The 22025-nt window shown below is 39.3% G+C and overlaps 1 protein-coding gene across 1 annotated transcript; it reads left to right on the top strand.

Annotated features, from left to right (window-relative positions):
* The first annotated feature begins 2408 nt into the window (after window positions 1-2408).
* ERMP1 (endoplasmic reticulum metallopeptidase 1) lies at window positions 2409-21825 on the top strand. The gene is made up of 15 exons (XM_017808118.1): window positions 2409-2695; window positions 3403-3704; window positions 7072-7199; window positions 7558-7663; window positions 8535-8681; window positions 10238-10330; window positions 11696-11908; window positions 12837-13057; window positions 16394-16568; window positions 17027-17217; window positions 17820-17972; window positions 18473-18675; window positions 19386-19501; window positions 20093-20256; window positions 21036-21825. The coding sequence occupies exons 1-15, from the start codon at window positions 2409-2411 to the stop codon at window positions 21198-21200; spliced, it is 2664 nt and encodes an 887-aa protein (XP_017663607.1). The 3' UTR covers window positions 21201-21825.
* The last annotated feature ends 200 nt before the right edge of the window (window positions 21826-22025 follow it).

Below are 22025 nucleotides of genomic sequence, written 5' to 3'. Positions count from 1 at the left end.
TGCATTTTCCTTCAGATCAATAATGTAGGCATAGTCAAATTGATATGGAGCAACATGTGTTGCTGGAGAGCAAATGTCCTTGCATAAAGCTGCTTATGTGAGTGTTTCAGGAGTGGTGGCCCCCAGTACATTAGCACTGATATGATACAAGAAATCAAATATGAAAGTCCATATTTGATTCTTTGATTGACTTCTCTATACAACTTCAAACCTAAGAAGAATTTTAAAGGAGAAATAGAGATCTATACTCAATATCAGGCCACATCTTTTTTTAAAAATGTATTTTCTTATGTATATTAGTAATACTACTTTAACATCCTACATATTATTAGTATGACATCTTCAAAAGGCAGTTTCCATTCCATTACATTTGGAGGGGGGTTACATTTGACTTTTTTATTATTATTATTTGTGTTGCAAGCATTTTGCTGGAGTAATTATGCGCTTGTAGTTTTAAGAAAACATTTACAAAGAAATTTTTTATATTGGTTTCTAATGTAAAATCTACTTTTGAGAACCTAATCTGGAGGTATGTTTGTCTGTTTGTGAAGAGAGAGGTAACACGGGTAAGTGAAACAAAAGCAGAGAGGAAAAAAAACTGAACAAAACAGAATAAACCAAATATCAGCCTAGACATATGTTTTGGGATCATAGCATAATCTGGAGCTGTAAATCATAAATTGTCAGCAATAATCTTGTGTGTACTGAGGGTGCGTGAAGCAAATGAGAAAACTCACTAAGCCTGAGTATGGAAATTTACTAAAGCACCTGAGGTGTGCAAAGAGCATAGTCACCACATTTCAGTGTACCACTCTTTCAGACTTTTTCATTCCAAAGAGTATTGCAACTCCTGTGAACTTTCATTTGGCAACACGGGGGTATGCTAGAAAGCAGAAATGTTCAGTGTTTATCTGCATCACTGGATTTATTGGAACAGCCATTTCTCTGGATCGTGCCATTACATATTTCGTAATTTCCTGATTATGTCACAGAGCAACAAGAAATAAGTATCTTTTAGGATATCTTTAGGAGTAGCGAAGTATGTTGCAAATCAGTACGATAAAGATAGGAAGAATGACCACTGAACAGCTCTGTTCCGTCATTCAGAGGCAGTGTGAGAGCAGGCAGAAGCGTGCACCCCCGCAGAGTGTGGAGAGCCATGTGAGTGATGACAGTCTGTGTCACAGCTTGGGCCCCCATCCTCCCAGGTGCTCTCCTTGCCACGAGTTCACTGGAAGCAGCCATTAACTAGCACCTCCTGGAGCTATTGCCCTTTACCCCAGGCTACCTGAGCTCCATTCTGGGGAGTGCTATAGCTATGCAACGCCAAGGATACAATGCAGTGGAGGGGGAACTCTGTGAGCACTGCCAATGCTGTGACTTATGTCTGTGAGGCTTCACCACCCCTCCCACCTGGTATGCTGGCCTGTTGGCACTCTGCTGCTCAGCCACGTGGCACTGCTACTACTTTCATGAACTTTCTTCTCTGTTTTAACAAAAACCAAACCAAACAAACCAAGAAACAACCAAGAAAAGCTGCGAAACCAGGAAAAGCCTTGCATGCTTTGCAAGAGAGGCGATGCACCACACAATGCATGGGGCTCAACTCAGTCAGGAGCAGGGCCAGGTGGCTGCTCATCCCAGTGCTTCGGTGGGACAGAGGGCTCAGGGCTCCACTGCTGCCAGGCCACCACCCTCCACAGGTGACCACCACTGAGGGCTTCCCAGCTGTAGTGTGTCACCGGACACAGGCCCAGGTTACACTGGCCTGTTCTGGGCTCCTCAGAATGAGACGTGAAGCTCCGGGAGCGGGTCCAGCAGAGAGCAAGAAGAGTGATTGAAGAACTGAACATTTCTCTTACAAGGAAATGCTGAGGGAGCTGGGCCAGTACACCCTTGAGAAGAGATGGCTGAGAGTGACATCATTAATGACTGCAACTGTCTGAAGGGAGAGTGTCCAGAAGCTGGATCCAGGCTCTTCTCAGTGGTGCCAAGCAATAAGACAAGAGGCAACGGGCAGAAATTGATACACAGGAACTTCTTTACTGCGTGGGTGAGTGTGCACTGGAACAGATTGTCCAGAGAGGTTGTGGAGTCTCCCTCATCGAAGATATTCCAGAACTACCTGTATGCAATCCTTTGCCCTGTGGTCTAGGATGACCCTGCTTGAGCAGGGAGGTTGGACCAGATGTCCCACTGTGGTCCCTTCCCGCCTGACCCACCCTGTGGCTGTGTGACGCAGACGCAGCCACCGCCGTGCCCCGGCCGGGCCGCAGGGCGGGCGGTGCCGCGGCCCCGCACCCACGTGAGCGCGGGGGCCGCCCCGCCGCGCCGGGCGGGGGCCGGGCCGCGGTTTGACCCTGTTCCGTGCCCGTACGGCGCGGCTGCGCGGCGGGCACAGCGCGGCCATGGAGCGCAGCGGAGACACGGCCGTGTGGCGGCTCCGCGCCACCGCCGCACAGCGCGACCGCCGCCAGCCGCCGCCGCGGGAGGACGGGGAGCGCGGGGCGGGCGGCAAGAAGCGGGGCGGGCCGCGGCGGCGGCCGCTGCTGCCGCTGCCCGAGGCGCGGGGGGCGCCGCTGGTTCTGCTGTACCTGCTGGTGCTGCGGGCGCTGGCGCAGGTGTCGCACCGGCAGCTCCTGAGCAGCCCGCCCGCCGCCGCCGGGCCCCGCGACTTCAGCGCCGCCCGCGCCAGGTACGGCGGAGCCGCCGGCGGGAGGAGGAGAGGGCGGCGGGGCTGGGTCGGGTCCCTGTCGGGGGGGGTCGTGTCGTGCTCTGCCCGGGAGAGAGCTCGAAGCTCGGTTGAGCGCTCGCAGAAAGGTGCAGACAGCGTGGAGGCTTCAGCCCCCGTAAAGGTGCTGGCTGGCGCTGATAAGCAGTGCGTCCCCCATACTTTATTTCTGGTAGTCTTGAGTAGTGCGCGGTTTCTGGGAAAGCTGCTTTGCAGATCTTTAGTTGGTGTGTCACCGAGACGCCGGGAACTATAAAACTTTCTAACACTGTAATTTCAGAATTAGAGTGTTTATGTCAGATGTAAGTCTTAACGAAAACGTGCTTATTCGGACGTTGGGGGAAGGGCATGTATGCATATGCAGAACCACGCTAAAGTCTTTGGCTTCTCATTTACCCTTTTGTTTCTTTTTGGGTTGATATGTTCAAACCAGAAAACAAATAGTTTGGTTTAATATCGTGATAGATAAGATAAGGAGCCCTGAGTAAAGGTCAGTCTGTATGCCCATTACCATAGTGATCCTGAACATCCTGGCTAGTTACTGTCGAATTGGCTTTAGTCTCTTCTGCTTGAGTTTTGAAATAGAATAATGTACAAAAATGCTGCAGTTGTAGATAACATTACTAAATGTTGAACTTGTTGATGCTGAATTTTTAATTTATGTCTTACAGGGAATACCTTGACAACATAACAGCAATTGGGCCCAGAACAGTTGGAAGTCCAGAAAATGAAGTTCTTGCAGTTAACTACCTCTTAGAACAAATTAGGGGGATAGCAGGAGAAAGTACAGATGCTCACAAAATATCTGTAGACATACAGAGGCCCACAGGCTCCTTCAGCATTGACTTTTTAGGAGGCTTTACTAGTTACTATGCAAACATAACCAATGTTATAGTGAAGCTGGAACCTCGAAGTGGAGCTGAGCATGCAGTATTATCCAATTGCCACTTTGATTCTGTACCAAATACCCCTGGTAGGTCCACGTGTTCATTCTGCTTTTCCATGTGTTACGTGAGCCACAGAGCTTGGCTTGTTTTCTCATACCAAGTAGCTGTATTAGAATACTGCATGTGTCAACTGGTCTACTTGATCTCAGTGAGGCTCGTTTTTTAGAGTGACAGGTTGATCCTGTTTAACTCAGGATTTCACTCTCACTTTCTGTTAGGCAGCAAATTAGAGATGCTGTATTTAGATTTCTCTGCTTATGCATGTAGTTCATATGCTGCTTCCACCTGTCATTCAGGTCTTTTCATACTTCTGTACTGATCTAATCCTGTCTTTCACATGATGCTTTGTGCCAGTGACTCTGTCCACCCCCACTAAAAAGTCCATATTTTCCCCTCCCATTGCTGGTGTCTCAGATTTTTTGTCTGATATGCTTAAGCTATGCCAATTTTTTTCCTTTTCTTTTGGCATTCAAAGCTTCTACCTCTAAAGACTGTAGTGATCAAAGGTTAGGGTACTGTTGCCTTGGTAGTGTGTACATCTCTCGCTACTAGTTTCACTGTCACTGTTGCATCCTCTCTTACTTTCCTTCCTCTAGATTCTTATATATTATAATCCTGTTGAATAATTATTTCAGCAAGGGTGTAGCGAGCTTTGTATGTTCGTGCTTTTAACAGTGCCAGAAAGGTAGAGATCTAAAGATTGCACAAAGTTTATTGTAACACTCAGCCACACATGTGTGCCTATTATTACAGTCGAAAAACACCCACAGATCTCACCAACAGTGCAGCTTTTACTGGAGTTTCTTAATTTATACCCCACATAATATTTTATTTTTGGGCGGTAGACCTTCTGTTCTTTAGCACATGCAAATAGTCTTCATTATTGAGAAAACAGTTGAGTATTAGCTAGAGAAACAAAGCATTTGCTGTACTCCTCCTGCGTTTTTTCTCTCAACAAATAATATACAGAACTTCTTTTTCTCCTCAACCACATTTGGGTGACATGAGTTTTCAAATTAAGCCTAATAACCGCATGATTATTATACGTGCTCTGTGATTTATAAATTGCAGAGATACTAATTACGGGATGTGGAACTTGGAAAGAATATTTCACAAGTATAATACTGTGATTATTGAAAACGGTCTTTAAATTCATGCCCTGTGTAAATCGTGTGTCCATTTCTATGGGTTGTAAGGCAGGATTATGTCTGCATCAATTATTTTCTTAACAGTTTCTCAGACAGTAAAGTACTTCACCAACCTTGCACAGAAGCACCAGAAAATATTACTGATTTGTATAGGATTTTACAGAAATCTGTGGAGGAGCTAGAAACCAGCCTGTGTGCTTGCCCTTAATCACAAAGCAGCCTAGCCCTTTACAACAGTGAGGAGCTGCTCTATCTTTCATTTTCTTACTGTGTCCCTTGCACATAACCTAAGCAAGGTTTTCTATTGTTTTCTCTTTGTTTTCTATTCTTCTGTATTTCTCTTAGTTATTTGCTTACAGGCCATTTTTCTTTACCAAAACTGTGGATTTTTACCCAGAAGCAGCATTACTTAGTGGTCAGTTAATACTATATTTGAAAATCAGATTGTAAAATATAATCTGCTGCATACCAAATGAGTGAAACAAAACTAAGTAAACCATCAGTGTTAGAAATCTTGTGTTCCTTGTGAAGGAAAAACGTAAACTCTTAAGTTTTTGTTTTAGTGGTACTAATTTTCAGTTTATATGGGCTATTTGTTTCTTTTTTAATAAACTTGAAGACAGAAACATCCCTGAAATTATCATTCCAGACATAACTGATGATGTTCTTTTCTCAAGTTGCTGATTTCTGCCATAAAACCTGTTTTAACCTCCTGTCAGTTTTGCTATATACAGAGTATTTGGAGAAGATACTTTCTCCATGAGTTTGTGTAATAGTCTATGGCTACATGGCTGCTTTTATCAGACATAAATTTGTATGTCTGTTGAAGCCAGCAACTTTTATTTTTCATAGCTTCACAGTGAGGCAGGTAAATGACGTGGAAACTATACTCACTTCTCTCCCAGTTTTTCAATACAGTATGTTAGGTATAAGAACTCAGTGTGGCTAAGAGTAGACTACTGATAAACTTGGGTAGCAATATAAAGGTCCCTTCCAACTGAGAATATTCTGTGAAATTAAGGAAAATCTGTGATAATCAGGGCTTTAAACCAGGTATTGGGATTGGAGTCTTTTTGGAAAGCTTTTGGCAGAACAAGGCATTAGTTTCTGAGAAATAGAGAATGGTGTATTGGAAAGATTCTGAATTTTTTTTAATCCATGCAATAAGCTCAGGTTAAAATTTAGACTGAGATTTATGTTTGTATCAGGAATATACCCTTTTCATGGAAGGGGCAAATGTGTCTAAGTTTTACAAGCTTTTGTTAAAGGTGCCTTTTTTTTTTTTTAAAATGTGTAAATTGAACATTTTTAGGAGCTAACAAGTGTGCCCTAATAGCATGCTGAGGCCTGACCACACTGTTGTTGTCATCTCAGAGCATGTCAGCATCATATATGCAACTGAGGCCTGAAGGAATGAGGTTTAATTTCTCTGTTTTCTCCCAAAATTTTTTTTATTAGAGTGGGGTAGGGAGGTGCTGCAGCTTACACCAAAGTGAGGAAAGTGGGAAAATGGGAGACTTTGGCTAGAAGATGAATCCTTAATCAAGATTTAAAAAAATGGCAGAGCATGGGAGGAGGTGTGAGAGAGTGGGAGTAAGTCTAGAATAGTGTTAGATGAGGAACTCAAAGAGGACAGATTACTGAGCTCAGAGTGAAAGGGGTTTCTGCAAAGAAAGAAGGATGGTGAAAAGCATCTGGTCATGAAAATCTTTTATTATCATGTGTAATTAAGTTGTAAATTCTTGTATTTCCTTAGCTCTATTTTGAAATCTTAGCTTTATGTTATTTTGAGGTTTTGTCCTCTTACTTGAATGCATTATAACACTATAGAATGCTTTAGGGTGACTTATGTGGGAATGTTTATTTTTTAAAGTTTGAGTATGTTGTTAGTATAAATTACATTCTTGTTTATTCATATTGTTCTTAGGAAAATAAGTAACAATCATTTTGCTCACTAACCAGTAACCTGGTTAGTCTACTTTTCTTGAACAATGTCATTGGATCTGATATTTTGAACTTCACTTGCTCTACTTCTGAACATTATTTTTCTTTCTGCTGTTACTTTCAACTAGTATAAACAGAATAGTTTATGTAAGTATAAGCACTACCAGAAAATACATGAAACTTGACATAATTTTACTGCAGTTAGGTTAAGTGATTGAAATAGCATAAAACTTTATTCTTCTCTTGTTTTTGATGCAAATCTGTTTGTTATAAGCTTTACTATTTTGGTGATTGTTTTAAGGTGCCAGTGATGATGCTGTTAGCTGTGCAGTGATGCTTGAAATACTTAGCACACTTTCAAAATCATCAGAGTCCCTGCAGCATGCTGTCATATTCTTATTTAATGGTGCAGAAGAAAATATTTTGCAGGTGAGAATATGTCAGAATTATAAATTACACATAAAAGCTGTGTATTAAAACTCTTAACAAAGGAAAGAGTAACTGCAGATAAGGCTTGTGTTTGACCTATTGAAATATTAGTTGAATAGCAGTCTTAACATTCTCAGGAAAATGTGTATGATTTCAACGGGAAAAGTACACTTAGATTAAGAATGTTGTCTACATTAATTTAATTAGAAGACTTGGATTTTCTGCATCTGCTTGTGTTGTCTGCCTTGTCAAATCTTGAGTTATTTCTTCAGTCATATCCAATCTTGAGTGATGGAAAGTAAGATTTAGGCTGGTCTCGTAGATATTTGACCTATATTTTTTTTGTTTTCCCATCAAGGCTAGTCATGGCTTCATTACGCAACATGAGTGGGCCAAGTCAATCAGAGCTTTTATTAACCTGGAGGCAGCAGGTGTAGGAGGAAAAGAACTTGTTTTTCAAACAGGTATGAGCTTGCATTGTGTCCAGTTTCTACATAAGGATAATTTGATAATAAACAATGTAGACTTGAAGGAATATTGAAAGTGACTCATCAGCAAAAGATAGGAGAACCTCACGCATTTTTCCCAACCCTGTGCAGCAATTAAATTGCTCTTAGCTTTAGATACTGGTAGGCTAAAGGACTGCGACAAAAGTTGCCTCATAGGTGGGAAGCTTGTGTAGAACAGAGTAACGGAAGTTGTGTTTTCATTTTATGTCAAGGTTACAAGGAGAAAAACGTTTGGATACCACCTATGTCTTACATACACATTCTTTCATATGCTCTATTTATTTTTCACAGCAGTTCTTTCAAAATCTTTGCAGGGAGATGTTGCCATTAGAGCTCTATCTGCTGCTCAGGAAGCAGCAAAACCGTGTTTTGTAGGCTACGGTTAAACTTGTGCCCCATCCTGGTCAGACTGCAGACTTTCCTGTGCTGCTGGAGCTGCTTAGTTGTTTCTTTGTACTTAATGCTTTAAGGCAGATACTTTTTTCTAAACAATGATATTGATGTGTGATACAGACACGATGAATTGGAAGCTCAGCTAAAGGTTTTGACTTCTTTGTGAGAAAGAAGTTCTGTTTTGGGAGATGGCTTTCCTGCTCTGCCTCTTAAACATAAGGCAACAGTGGCTTGTTTCTTACTCCTCAAGTGTATTTCTCTCAAGTGTGAGTCACTCAGCCAACACAAATGTACTTATTTTATACCCTATGGGGCAACAGCTTTACAACTGCAGTGAGTTCCTTTGTGTTCTGTATTTGTTACCGTGAAGATGCGTACCTTAACTGACATTCAAGAAGTGTTTACTGTGAACTTTCTGCTCATCTTTTGTTAGGACCTGAGAACCCTTGGTTGGTACATGCATACGTAGTTGCAGCCAAACATCCCTTTGCCTCTGTGGTGGCACAGGAAATATTTCAGAGTGGTATTATCCCAGCGGATACAGACTTCCGTATCTATAGGGATTTTGGCAATGTTCCAGGTATGTTATCATGAAAGATGTCAATGCACATTAAGCTTATGAAAAGGATACTGTTCTGTGGTTCACTGTGTGAAGGTCCTCAAATTTAGTTTGTCTGGGGCCAAATTTTCCTGCTTTTTTCCTAAGGCAAGAGTTTTTAGATTTAGTTTTTCATATGGTTTGCTAGGGATGTTTTTTGAGGACTGGTGTTTTCTAGAAAGAAACTACATGGTAGAAAAGTTTCCTGAAAATCAGGAAGATACTCCAGAAATCAACAGCACCCTGTTAAATATCTGTTTTGAAACATTTTGGTACATGATGCTAATAACCTCTTTGTAGGAATGACATGTCTGTATCAAATGGATAAATGAAAATCATCTTTTTTAAAGATAGTGACTTAGTCATTAATGCATTTCCATTACTCTTGGGTTTTGGGGTTTGTTTGTTTTTTGTGTTTTTTTTTTTAATAATCAAGCACTGGACAGAAGTCTTTTAGTTTTGCTAAGCTGTTTACAGTTTGCTATCCATTCTGCAGAGAACGACCAGTGGGAAAAAATGTGAAATGTTCACACAATGTGAAATATGAACACAACTCAAAGGACTGTAAACTTCTGTAAAATCCTTGTTGTCTGGGACAGGTTGTCATTGGAGTCACTTTCAAGAAAAGTGATATTTCTGAATTGATTGTTAGAACAAAACTGTTGTTCTGGCATATTCTAAACTCTTCTAAAGTATGCTTCCAGCCTGGAAATAAAGTAGATAATTTTGTACAGTGTTTTCTTTATTTGTTCAGAATGATACCTGGATGGTAAATGAATTCTCACTGACCTCTGGTTTGTTTTTTTTTTTCCCACAATGAAATAAAAATTAAATAATTGAGTTAAAGAACTAGTTGTTTCCTGTTTGTCCACGAGTAGAATAGAGGTCTAACTTGTCAAACCTCTACAAAATTGTGAGGATTCAGATTGCAGTTAGCAGCTTTTTGCATGTGCAGCTGAGAAGGTGATTGGGATACAGTGAATGTATGACTAATCTAGCAGAATAACCTTTGGCTTTTGGTAAAGGTTTTTGTTCACTTCAACAAATTATTTGGACTTTCAAAATAAAAGTTTTCAGACTGGCTCTCTGAAAACCTGTTAGCACATAGAAGTAGAAGGAACACACATTTTGAGAAGGTGTTTCTATAGTTCCACAATGCTACTTTTTATTACTTTTCAGTGTAGATATTTATTGAAGTTTTGCAAGTAAACATTTGGAAAGCACCTTGTACATCTTTTCTGAAGCTGAGATGGTTTGGAGTTTTCAAGTGTTTCTCCAGCTGTGTACAGATATCATGCAAATCGGTACAGTAGAAAGGACAGATATTTTAAAATGTTTTGAAACTGTTCTCTTTATAATACACTCGAAATCTCAGTTAGTATTCTTTTCACAGAAGAGACTGTTTTGTTTCTTTAAGTATAATGACTGGGCTACAAAGTAGAGCAACATTTTCTGTGAAATGTATGTGAGACTTTCACTTGTTTGTTTGGGGGTTTTAGAATTACATAAATTTAAAAATGCTTTTCCTCTTTCTGTAGGAATAGATTTGGCTTTTATTGAAAATGGCTACATTTACCATACAAAATATGACACATCAGACAGAATTTTAACAGATTCCATTCAGAGAGCAGGTTGGTATTTTAAGAATTCAGTAATTTACCTAAAGAATAGTGTTGTAGTTGCTTTGTCATTTTGCTGTAAAACTGTTATCACAAGAAATTAATAATTTTAATGACACATTTAGTACATCTTTAGTACATGTTCTAAAGAACAAAGAATTAACTGAATATATATCTTTTAAATACAAAAGAAATATATATGATCTACTTGAGAATGTAAACTTTATCAACATCCAGTGATGTTAATTAGATTTCATGATTGCTTTCAAATCAGAGTTCAAATCATCTAACCTGAACACTGATACCTGATTGTTCAGCATTCTGTGTTCCTTTTCTCTCACTAAGCCTTATTGGTTGTGTTTCTCATCAGAAGCTTGTGGGTAAGTTGGTGACCCAGACTGATCTGCCAACAGAGGTTTCTCCTTTAGAACATGTCTCAGTCAAACTTACATGGTAGCACACAGACTGAGTAAACAGGATTTATTTTCTACAACAGGTTGTGCTCATAGATGGCTTTTTGACAGATTGAAGTAAAGAAAATACAGTATGACTTTTTAATTTCCCTGGAAAAGCTAACAGTCCTAAATACCTCTAGGATTTTGACCATTCCCTCTTTAAGCTTATAAAGAAGCCAGCTTAGAATGACCAACATGAATAAGAGTTTTAAATACTTTCTTGCAACAATGCAGCTACAAGACAGAAAGTAACTCTTCTAAATTTGTGTTGGGAAGACGATTTTACTGATCATGATGGTTATGTAGAACATCTTCTGCTAAACATAGTGCAGATAACAAAAAAAGACATTTCAGCACTTCTAAGGGTCAGCTAAAAGCAAAATAAAAGTCAAGAAGAATTGTTGTCGTTTGATTACATGTGTTTTGGCTGTGCTATGGGAAAGGAAAAGGTGATTAGTGCCTGTAGGCTACAAAGGAAAATAGCCACCTTGTCTTCTACCTTGCAGATGTGTAGGGAAAGAAAGGGAAGTAACTTGTACTCATTGAAACGTGGAGGTGTCACTTAGAGACCATGAGGAGAGGAGGAGTATTAGGAAACTATAAACTTTTCTATGGGTTAGCCTTGAAGTCCAGTGCTAAATATCAGAACTGAAGTACTTACAGGCTAAATACCTCACTTAATTGCAATGGTCTTTAAGTGCATGAAGCTTCCCAAATATCCTCATTTTAGTGACAGCTGTATAGATTACTCATGAAAATACTGTGCTGTGTGTACTGTCAGATACCACTTTGAGAATAATCAGTTGTATATGTCTTTGTTGAGAATATTTCTATACAATTTTTAAGAACAGTTCTAGTGAAAAAAATGCTGTGTACTAATTTACCCTGATGTAATTATGCTGTGTATCTGCTTTTTTAATAGGTGACAATATTCTAGCTGTCCTAAAATACCTAGCAACATCAGAAAAGTTGGCTAAATCTTTTGAGTATCGACATGGAAATGTTGTGTTCTTTGATATACTTGGTTTATTTGTCCTGGCTTATCCTGCTCGCATTGGCACAATCATGAACTATATTACAGCAGCAATTGCTTTTATTTACTTAAGCAAAAAAGTATTACAGTCAAAAACCAGAGGTAAGTCTAGCTTTTTTTAAAAAAACATTACTCTTTAACGAATAGCAGTTAGTAGATGAAAAAGTGTAGATGGAAAAGTGTTCAGGCCATTATGGCATCTTTTTAGCCAAGCTTCAGAAATAAATTTTAGCTGTGCAACATGCCACAGGAGTTGCTTTGTGTTTAAATCTCTCAACTGTGAATAATTACGGTGATGAAAGAATATGATAGGCCTAGATGTTTAGCATTTATGAATCACAATTTTGTGTCTTATCATTTCATGAAGATTAAAATTAAATCTTTTAGAAATCTGAACATTGAAAAAAATTACTTAGTATCTATTTTTTGCTTTGTTAGTTCAGACACGGTTTCAGAATCATTCTTTAACACCTGTCCATAGGCAGAAGTAAATAAGAAAACAACAAATGGGGAAAATGACAACAAAGCTTAATAAAGGGTGTAAACCAACTTAAATTTTCTAGTTAGACCTTTTCAGATACGTGTAGGAACATACCTGTTTAAAAAGAAAAAAATCAAAACACACCGACACCACCTCCCCCTCAAAATCCAGAAAACATTTTTGGAGCAAGAAAAAGTTACAAGAAAAGCAACTCCAGTTTTTCAATTGTTTTTGTTGTTTTTGAGACTTAAAAATGGTAGAGTGGTTCCCCTGATTCCTTAGTAATATTTTTACTATCAGGAACACAGTAATCTGCAAAATACACCAGTATTCTGGGAATAAATCTTGCAGTGGGGAAGACTGCAAAAAGACATGCAGAGAAGTAGACTGAGAGGTTTAGACCATGCTGTTAAGAAGTCTTCAGAGTGGACTCCTCATTCAGGTTTCTTTTGGTCATTAAAGCAATTAAACTATGGAGTAATTGAACTTTTGATGATAGTCTGCAGTAGAATACATGACTGTTGAATAAAACCTTTTTTTTCTTCATAGCTATTCATAACCTGAAGAAATTATTTACTGCATTTGGCTTGACACTGACGAGTTGGGTCTGCACACTGGTGGCCGTGCTTATTGTGGCAGTGTTTGTCTCTCTCATTGGACGGGCTCTTTCTTGGTACACCCATTTCTACGTTTCTGTGTCTCTCTATGGCAGTGCAGCTGCAGCTAAGCTTATTCTTGTGCATATGCTGGCCAAGAAGTTTTTCTACAAGGTAGGCTTGACTTTGCTGTTAATGTTGAAGGGCAGTGTAGTGTTTAAGCTGTTGAAGACTTAATTTTGGGGTTGATTAAAAAGATGAAAAAAGTTTGAGTATTTAAAATGTCACTAAAAATTGCTTCATCTAAACATAGGGATTGCTCTACTAAATCAGAGAGGTAAGAGCTTTGTGATTTAAGGTGGCCTTGACCTTAGGAGAAACTTCAGAAAAAAAGTAAAAGCCTAGTAGAATACAATATAAGGTACTGTTTCCTGCCCTGTCTGCACCTTCCTTCTTGTCATCATTTCAGTGATAAGAGACCAGAAGAACAGCTGGAGAATATTTTTGATACTTTTCAGTGTTCTTGATAATTACAGAATCTACACGTCTGCTCAAATGTTCTTTGAATCTTACGAGATTCTTGCCTCTGAATATACTTGGAATACAAGTTCCCTGTATTTAATAATACAGGGAATAATTTAATATTTTGGTACAGTACCTCCTTATGTCTCTTCCATTATTTTAATGCTTTATTTAATCTGATTTATCATTTGTATTTTGTTGCAAAACATGGAACTCCGGCTCTCTCTGTTCAAGTCTGTCCTTTTATTATGCGTGTCATTTTGGTGATGTCATTTATATTCATAAAACCCTAAGCAAATAATGTGATTTTTTTTTCAGATGGTTCTTGAAAGAGCTTTTTTCTTATATCTTGTTGGAATTTCTACCTCTGCCATGCTTTCTTCTAATACAGCAATCTGTGCTGCATAGAGCTTTCTAAATGAAGCTTTTGTAAAAATTTGAGTAGTCACTCTTCCCTTGAAGGCTCTGCAGAGAGATTTGGACAGGCTGGATCAATGGGCCGAGGCCAGCGGTGTGAGATTCAATAAAGCCAAGTGCTGGGTCCTGCCCTTGGGTCACAACAACCCCAGGCAGTGCTACAGGCTGGGAACAGAGTGGCTGGAAAGCTGACCAGCAGAAAAGGACCTGGGGGTGTTGGTTAAACAGCAGCTGAACATGATTCAGCAGTGTGCCCAGGTGGCCAAGAAGGCCAATGGCATCCTGGCCTGTATCAGTAGTGTGACCAGCAGGACCAGGGCAGTGATTGTCTCTCTGTACCCGCCACTGGTGAGGCTGCACCTCAAATCTTATGTTCAGTTTTGGTCCACTCGCTCCGAGAAGGACATTCTAGTGCTCCCTGTGAAAGGAGGTTGTAGCCAGGTGGGGGTCAGCCTCTTCTCTCAGGCAGCTACTGATAGAACAAGAGAAATGGACTCAAGGTGTGTGAGGGAAGGTTCAGGTTGGATATTAGGAGAAATTTCTATTGAAAGGATTATCAAGCACTGACACAGAGAAGTGGCTGAGTCACCTACCTGGAGGTGACTTGTAGATGTGGCACTTAAGAATATGATTTAGTGGTGGCCTTGGCTGTGCCAGGTTTAGGTTGGACTCAAATGATCTTAAAGGTATTTTCCAACCTAAAAAATTCTGTGACTATTCTGATTTATAGTTGTTTTGACCACAGCTGGAGATGGAACAGAGCTCTTGGTTGTCTGTGTTCTTTTCTACAATAGGTAAAGGTCATTTAGGCCCCTGCAAGATGGTGAGGATTTGGTGTGTGTTACCTTTCCATTACTCTAATTTGTCATGAACAGTCTGTCTAACTGTTCTGCCTAGAATTCTTTTTTTATGACTAACCAATGCAATTTAACTTGCATAATAATTTAATAATTGTAGCTGATAACATTCCTATTAGATGATGGTTTAATGGTTTTGTATTAAAAAAAAATAGGGCCTTGAGATATCTGGTAGATGACACTGTTCCAGGGCAGAAGTTGACTACTCAGGCATGCTAGGTTCGGGATTTAGGTGCAGTAATATTTAATCATTCATCTTGCTGTTACTTCTTGCTCATTTGTTTGAGCTTTGGACAAGGAGTTTGGAAAACCTTAGTTGTCAGCCAAATCCAACTTCATCCAAATGTTTCAAAAAGTTTTAAGAACTTAGTCAGATTTGATTGTATGAGAAGTTCTGGGTGGATCCATCGTGTCTTTCTCTGGAAGTGGTTTTTTTTTTTAGTTTTTTTGGGGAGGAGAAGTGTTAACTGGTACACGTATGTTACCAAATACATGTGCGTGGTGTTGACCCGTTGTGTAAAGGTGAGCCATTTATAAACTAGATGCAATGTTTTCTAGTCTTTTGGATGAGCTGGCTGGTAGTTTCACTATCTGTTCAGACATTCCAGGGTCTGGATTTATTTCATGCCTACTGATTGCCTGGTCATCAGATCAGCCACCTTGAAGTCACAAGCCTTGCATGCTATAGATTGCACTACACTGCACAGTTTATGCTGCCTCTGTAACTTGCATTTTACTTAGAGTTGCATAAAAATTTTGGAATCCTATCTCTTCCTTGTCTGTCAGAGGCAGTGCCTGATCATGGCTCAGCAACATGGGAATTAATAAGCTTTATGTTTTGAAATACATTTGGCAACTCATATGTTTCTTCACCCCCCTCCTATTTTTTTCCCTCACCCCAAAACTGAACTAGATGCTTTCAGATAACCATTGTTCATGCAAGCACTCCTTATTCCTACTAGCAGGTTTTCCAATTAGGAATCTTGCACTGCTAACGCTGTAGCATTGCCCATGTAACTTAAAAAAACCAAACCAACAAACAAAAAAAAACAAACCAAAAAACCTCACAAAATCAAAAAAACAAAGCAAACCACATTTTTGATGGTTAAACTTCCTTCTTTTTTTTGAAACTTATCTGATATTACCTCACCTATGCGTATCTTTTATTCAAAACAAGTAACATATTTTAAAAAGCAAGCTTCTGAAGTGACACCTTGTGGCATGACTTGTAAAGGCACCAGTACATTTGTGCACTAATATTAGTGGTCATATAAAAGCCTGTTAACAGCTGCTGTTCAAGAGCAAGTTTAGATCCTCAGGAGCTGTAGATAACTTTATCACACGGAAGTACTATGTAACTTTTTAATTTGCTGTGTTATTATGTTTTTTATTAAAAGGCCCTCTTTGCCTGTGTACTTGAAACACTAGCCCTGTGTATTCCTTGTATTGTCATTTGTACCTTCCCTTCCTTCTTCCACCCCAGCCCAGGTAATTTCTTTTTCAAGCTATGTCAGCAGATTTAAAAAAATATGCTCTCATGGGTAACTCTAAATGGTAAGAAAATGGTGAGATGATGCTTGTCAATACAGTCAACAGGAAATTGCCCAGGGAAAACAATTATATACAAGAAATAAGGATTTTTCTGTGTGTTCTGATGAGATGGGATCCATGGAACGTGCTCAATAATGAAGTGTATTTGCTTTTTGTGTTACAGAATATGAATGAGCAGTACCTGGGAGATATTTTTTTTGATGCTTCATTGATGATTTGGTCTATAGCATTAGCTGTGATGACTCAGATGGGCCTTTGTTCAGCATTCATTTGTACATTATGGGTAGCATTTCCTTTACTCACTAAGCTGATGATCCACAAGGAATTCCACCAAAAAGGTATAGTTCTGTGGGGCATAGGTTGTATTTCAAAACCTCTGCTCCTACTCTCCTATTCAAGCAAAAGAAAATCCAAATGTTGAATTTGAATAGTCAAATTAACTGTGTCACAATTTTGTAATGAGAAAAAGTGTTCTTGAACTAAAGACAGTTTTAAAGTGTGAGAAGCTTTTTTTTTTTAAAAATACACTGAAAAACATCCTGTGTCTCAGGCTAATAGAACAGTATGTGGAGACCTTTTTAAATTATTTTTGTAATACAAAAAAAGTTTTGTGATGGTTTTGAATGTTATATTGGCATTTGCTATACAAAATGAGATTTTCTTTCTATATCCATGTTGGGATGAGGACCAGTATTGTGATTGGGCCTTGCAGCAGTATATGGATATATCAGTAAAGCTGTATGTTTGTGGCCTTTTGAGCTTTTACTTCTTTTTGTCTTTTTTCTGTCCCCTGTAGGTGCCACAATGAAGTTTATTGTGATGTACATGCTGGGGATGTTTGTTCCCTATCTATATATGCTGTACCTTAGCTGGACTGTATTTGAAATGTTTACACCTGTCATGGGACGAAGTGGTTCAGAAATTCCACCAGATATGGTATTGGCAGGATTTATTGTGGTCTTCACTATGATACTGTCATCCTATTTTGTAAGTAGAATTTGTAAATGTTGTTTAAAACCTTTAAACTTTCTCTAGAGTTTAGAATAAGAAATTTTTCTTAATTAGTACTAGAAGTTAATGATAATTAGACAGTATCTTAAATCTTACAGGAAGGTTCTCCAAAACACGTCAAAGATTCCACATTTTGTGTTAGTCATTAAAGCAGGGCTTACATTGCTATATGATGATGTAGTAAAGAGTGGTGTAAAATATGAAATGTGATGGTGAATTTTGAGCAGGCATTCATTTAGATGTAGTTTGTGGCTGAACAATACATACACAACACTTCAAAAAGAATTCTCAGATTTGGGTTTTTTTGTGCTGCCATAGAACCTGGGAAGGTTCTAGTTTGGGGTTTTTTTGTTGGCAGGTGTTTTAAAAATTGGAAATTTTTGAAAGCTCCAGGATGTAACTCACTTTTTTCTCTTGTTTTTAAATACTGAGTTTACAAAGAAGTATCTTGTGTAGAGTGATACTTGCAACTATTTTTTTTAATGTACTTTCAGTTCCATAATTGAATTTTAGAGTTATACAAGTAGTGTCTTAAGTCTTGCAGTTTTATAACTGGGCTGTTTTTTTTCTTTCTCTAGGTTAACTTCATTTACCTTGTCAAAAGTACAAAAACGACGCTAGTAACTTTAACTACTGTGTTTGTAGTCACTCTCATTCTCGTTTGTAGTGGAATCTTCTTTCCTTACAGTTCAGATGCAGCTAATCCAAAACCTAAGCGAGTCTTTCTCCAGGTAAGAAAAGCTTTCCATGTCGTATTGCCTCTGTTGGTTGCAAGAGTGTTTTTTTCAAAGCTTAACTTCCCCCAGTTCTTCCACCCCAGGAAAAAAGTAACCTTTCCTTTCTTGCTTGATTTAAAAGCTCTAATGATTATTCCTGGATTTGAAAGAATTGCTGTTAAGTTTCTCTTATTCAGTCTAAGTGTTCGGTTCAACCCCGTCAGAAAAGCAGGGTATTTTAGGGGGTTTTAAGTAGGAGAATTGAGTGAACGAACAGTGGTAATTTAAAAAGTCATGGGAGGTGAGCTAATACATTCTGAATGTGTTTTCATGGTATGTTTTTGATCTGAGTAATTCTTGTATTTATATTCATAAATACTTAGATATGTTCTCAGTGCATACTGAAAATGCAGTAGACCTTAAGGATTGACACGGAGGATATTTCAGAGTTACCTCTGACTCTTGCAAATGCTGCAGGCTTCATCATATTGCTTTTGTTTGTTTTTTTCTTCTAGCACACAAGCAGAAGATTTCATGATCTAGATGGAAATGTGGTTAAAAGTGATGCTGGTATATGGATTAATGGATTTGATTATAATGGAATATCTCACATAACTCCCCATGTACCTGAAATTAATGACACTATTAGAACTCCATGTGAGGAGCAGGCTCCCTTCTGCGGCCTTCCTTGGATTCTGCCAGTGCATTTCATGTTCCGGTTGGTGTGAACTCTGCTTCACCTGAGCACTTAACTGCAAAGCACATTGGTTGTTTATGCAATCTTGCTTGTGTAAGGGAAGAAAAAGCAAGGCTAATCTCAGTCTAAAAGTAAATAATTCTTCCTCTTCAGAAGGCAGACTTCTGCTTAGGTGCAGTGTCTTCTGACAGAGTCTGCAAGAAATTGCTGGGTCTGCTGCAGGAGCTGTAGAAGTTGACTTGTGGAAAATGGATGTAAGCACCAATGGAAAAAAAGGTGAAGGGGTGCCTTCTGAAGGGCAGTTCACAGTAGGAGTATGTATGTCTCCTCCCTTCTTGCCCCCGTAACCCCAGCTGGCAGCAGAGGATGTTTAGAGTACCAGGTCTCCACAGAAGAAAACCAGCTGCTGTGACTATTTCTCATACCCCAAGGATCTTGTGAGTGAAAGTATAGCAGTTTGAAGGTGCAAATATTCTTTCTTATTTGTTTTGTAAATTAAGGTAATGAATGAATACACTGGTGACTGTTTTCCTATTAATACACCCTTTAAATATTTGTCTGGCCACAAGCTGCTGATTTTATCTGCCTTCTGCTAGAATCAGTAGCTTTTGAATATTTCATTTAGTAGCAGCACAGGCAGCTATACTATACAGTATATAGTTGGTTTCTGATGTTTAGTACCTCAGGGTGTTGCACTGAGAATAACTTGAAACTTTTTTTTTTCTCCGCAGGAAAAACTGGTATCTTCCTGCTCCAGAAATTTTGCCAAGAAGCCCCATTCAATTTAAAGTTCTGTCCAAGGAGCTGATGGCCTTGAACTCTGTGAGGTTAAGCTTTGAAGTATCTGGTGAGTGACTGAAGCTTCTGGTCTATGATTTGTGTTTATTTTTATGCCCATAATAGATCAGGCTTTGACTGCAGTGCTGCAGGTTTTAGTGCCATTCCCAAGATACTGAGCTTTGTGAGATTAACATGAATCAATTCAGCTTCCTAACACACTGGAACCTCTGGGTGTTGTGTTGCAGTTCTTATTTCTGGGAATAATGACCTTGTCTGTCATGAGTAAGTCTTGATTGTTTTACAGCAGGTCCTTTCTAAAAGTCCATTTTATAGCTCTCTATTAGTATATGTAGTGTGTATATACGCACACACACATACATATATACATATACACACACAACACACACATATATATACACACTATAGGACTGTATTATATTTATATTATATATTGTCTTATATTCTTCTGCTCCATCATCATCTCCTTTATCTCGATGATTATGAAAAATTGAAGCTTCTTCTGTAGAGAAGACAGTTGTATCATATTTTGAAAGACATGAGTAGTAACACACAGATAACATGCTATTATGTAGGAAAACAGGTGGTTATTCTGCTTCTATGTGCTGATACATCCAGACACGTATCTCTGTCTCTGCAGGCCCAAGTCACATGTCTCTGTACGTTCGGCCACACGAAGGGTCGGCTCTGTCCAGCTGGTCTCTCGGGGATGGCACACCGGTTGCTAGCATAGGAGGAGACTACTTTGTGTTTTACTCCCATGGGCTGCAGGCTGCACCCTGGCACTTCTGGGTAGAGCTGACGGTGAGTATGTGGCTGCTGGAAACCCAGTGATGCCTTGGTCTGCCCTCCTGTCACCATTGCTGCATTTCTGTGTGAAAAATGTCATAATGACTTCCTAAAGCTTCGCTGTATTTGATAGACCTTAATTCTAGTGTCCCCCCTTTAGTATGTCATCTTTATATGTCAGCTCACATGTATTTTCAATGAGTAGTCCACTAACTTGCCCAACAGCTAAGGGGAGAATATTTTCCTGGTCTTCATGGTCTTTGAGTAAATACTAAAATAATCTTTGAAAGTTCAGAAAGTCCCTTTTTCCTTCCTGCATCAGGCAGTCTAAACACTTGCCAAATAGTCCCTCTGAGGGTACTCAGTAAAGGCAGACAAAGTCTTGAGTGTTACAAGCTTTGCAAGGCTGATAGTGGCAAAGCTGTGCAGAGAAGGCTGTACATCCTCAGGCCTGACAGTAGAAGGATCAGTATAAATAGTGTGTTGGAGTCCATATCTTGATTTGTCAGCAAAACAGACAGATAGAAACACTGAAGTTGGAGCACTCAAAGTTGTGACACATGTCAGAGACACTGTGATCTAAATATCTAGTTGCCAGTTCATTTCAAATTGAACTCATCATGTAATCAGACTGATATGTTGCAGATAGGAAGTATTTTAACATACAGGACTAAGAACTGCAAGATGAAGTTTGTTGCATAGATACTGCCTGTAGAAAAGTGCATCTGGATTGACCTTACATTTAAAAGCCATAAACAATCGTAAAGGCTGTGTTGTCCTTTTCTCACTTTCAGACCCCAGAAAAGCATTCTGATGGAATAGTCTCCGTCGCCATAGCAGCACATTACTTTTTTGGGGAAGATCAAAAGTCACCTCAACTCTATGCCTTACTGGAGAGGTTTCCAAACTGGACGTTTTCTTCTGGTTGGTCCTGCACTTACGACCTTTTTGTCTTTTGACAGCAATGCTGCAGGGCAAGTAGGGCTATCTCTGATGCAGAATACAGTTGTGGCAAGCACTTTCTAACAAGATGCCAGAGACTTCAACAAGAATTTAAAGTACTTCAGCAACAAATGGTGTTTCTTTGGCAGTTTGACTATTTAAAGACTACTGCTTTCTTGGGGATATATATAATGGTACTTGTGTCAATGTGAATGCAGTTCACCTTGGTTCTTCCACTGAAGTGGCAGTTTGGCTAGTGGGTTTTTTAAAATGAAAACTGCACTTAGTGGCAGCTGTAATGGGAAGGCTTCATGGAATTATTCTGATGCTATGTGAAATATAAGTGTACTTCACCTATATATGGAGTATCACCTACCAATCCTATCCGTCCTATTCAACTCAGATCTTCAGCTAAAAAATGCTTGTTCCCTTGGTGGGGCGACAGAGGTGGCAAAGTCCTAAACATTACTTTTGTCACTGGATGAAGTCACTGAAAGCTAAGGTGCTTGTGCGGGTTGCATTCCCACTCCTTAGCAAATGCACAATGCAGAAAAATCAGTCCTATGATGGAATGTGGTAATTATCTATCTTGTCTGTCTATCTGTCTGTCTATCTCTCTATGTATCCATCCATCCATCCATCCATCCATCCATCCATCCATCCATCCATCCATCCATCCATCCAAATTACGTGTTTCTGTTAAAAAACTTAGTTCCTACCATTTTTTCTGTCTCTTCACTGTTACAACTTGAGTGGGTAAGTTCGACCTAATTATCATCTTGTGTTTTTGTTCCTATTGGGATCTTTCAGTCTCAGCACATGAGCATGTGACTTGCTCTTTC

The sequence above is a fragment of the Lepidothrix coronata genome, unplaced genomic scaffold, assembly GCF_001604755.1.
Source record: "Lepidothrix coronata isolate B3197 unplaced genomic scaffold, Lepidothrix_coronata-1.0 Scaffold22, whole genome shotgun sequence".
Lineage (NCBI taxonomy): Eukaryota > Metazoa > Chordata > Aves > Passeriformes > Pipridae > Lepidothrix > Lepidothrix coronata.
The sequence above is the reverse complement of the archived record's forward strand: the minus strand, read 5'-3'. Positions and strand labels throughout refer to the sequence as shown.

Bases quoted from the DNA above. Each gene is read 5' to 3' on its own strand.
- ERMP1 (XM_017808118.1), top strand. From the start codon at position 2,409: ATGGAGCGCAGCGGAGACACGGCCGTGTGGCGGCTCCGCGCCACCGCC. The intron at 2,696-3,402 runs GTACGGCGGAGC...TATGTCTTACAG, and splicing joins TTCAGCGCCGCCCGCGCCAG to GGAATACCTTGACAACATAA. The intron at 18,676-19,385 runs GTTGGTGTGAAC...TTTTCTCCGCAG, and splicing joins CCAGTGCATTTCATGTTCCG to GAAAAACTGGTATCTTCCTG.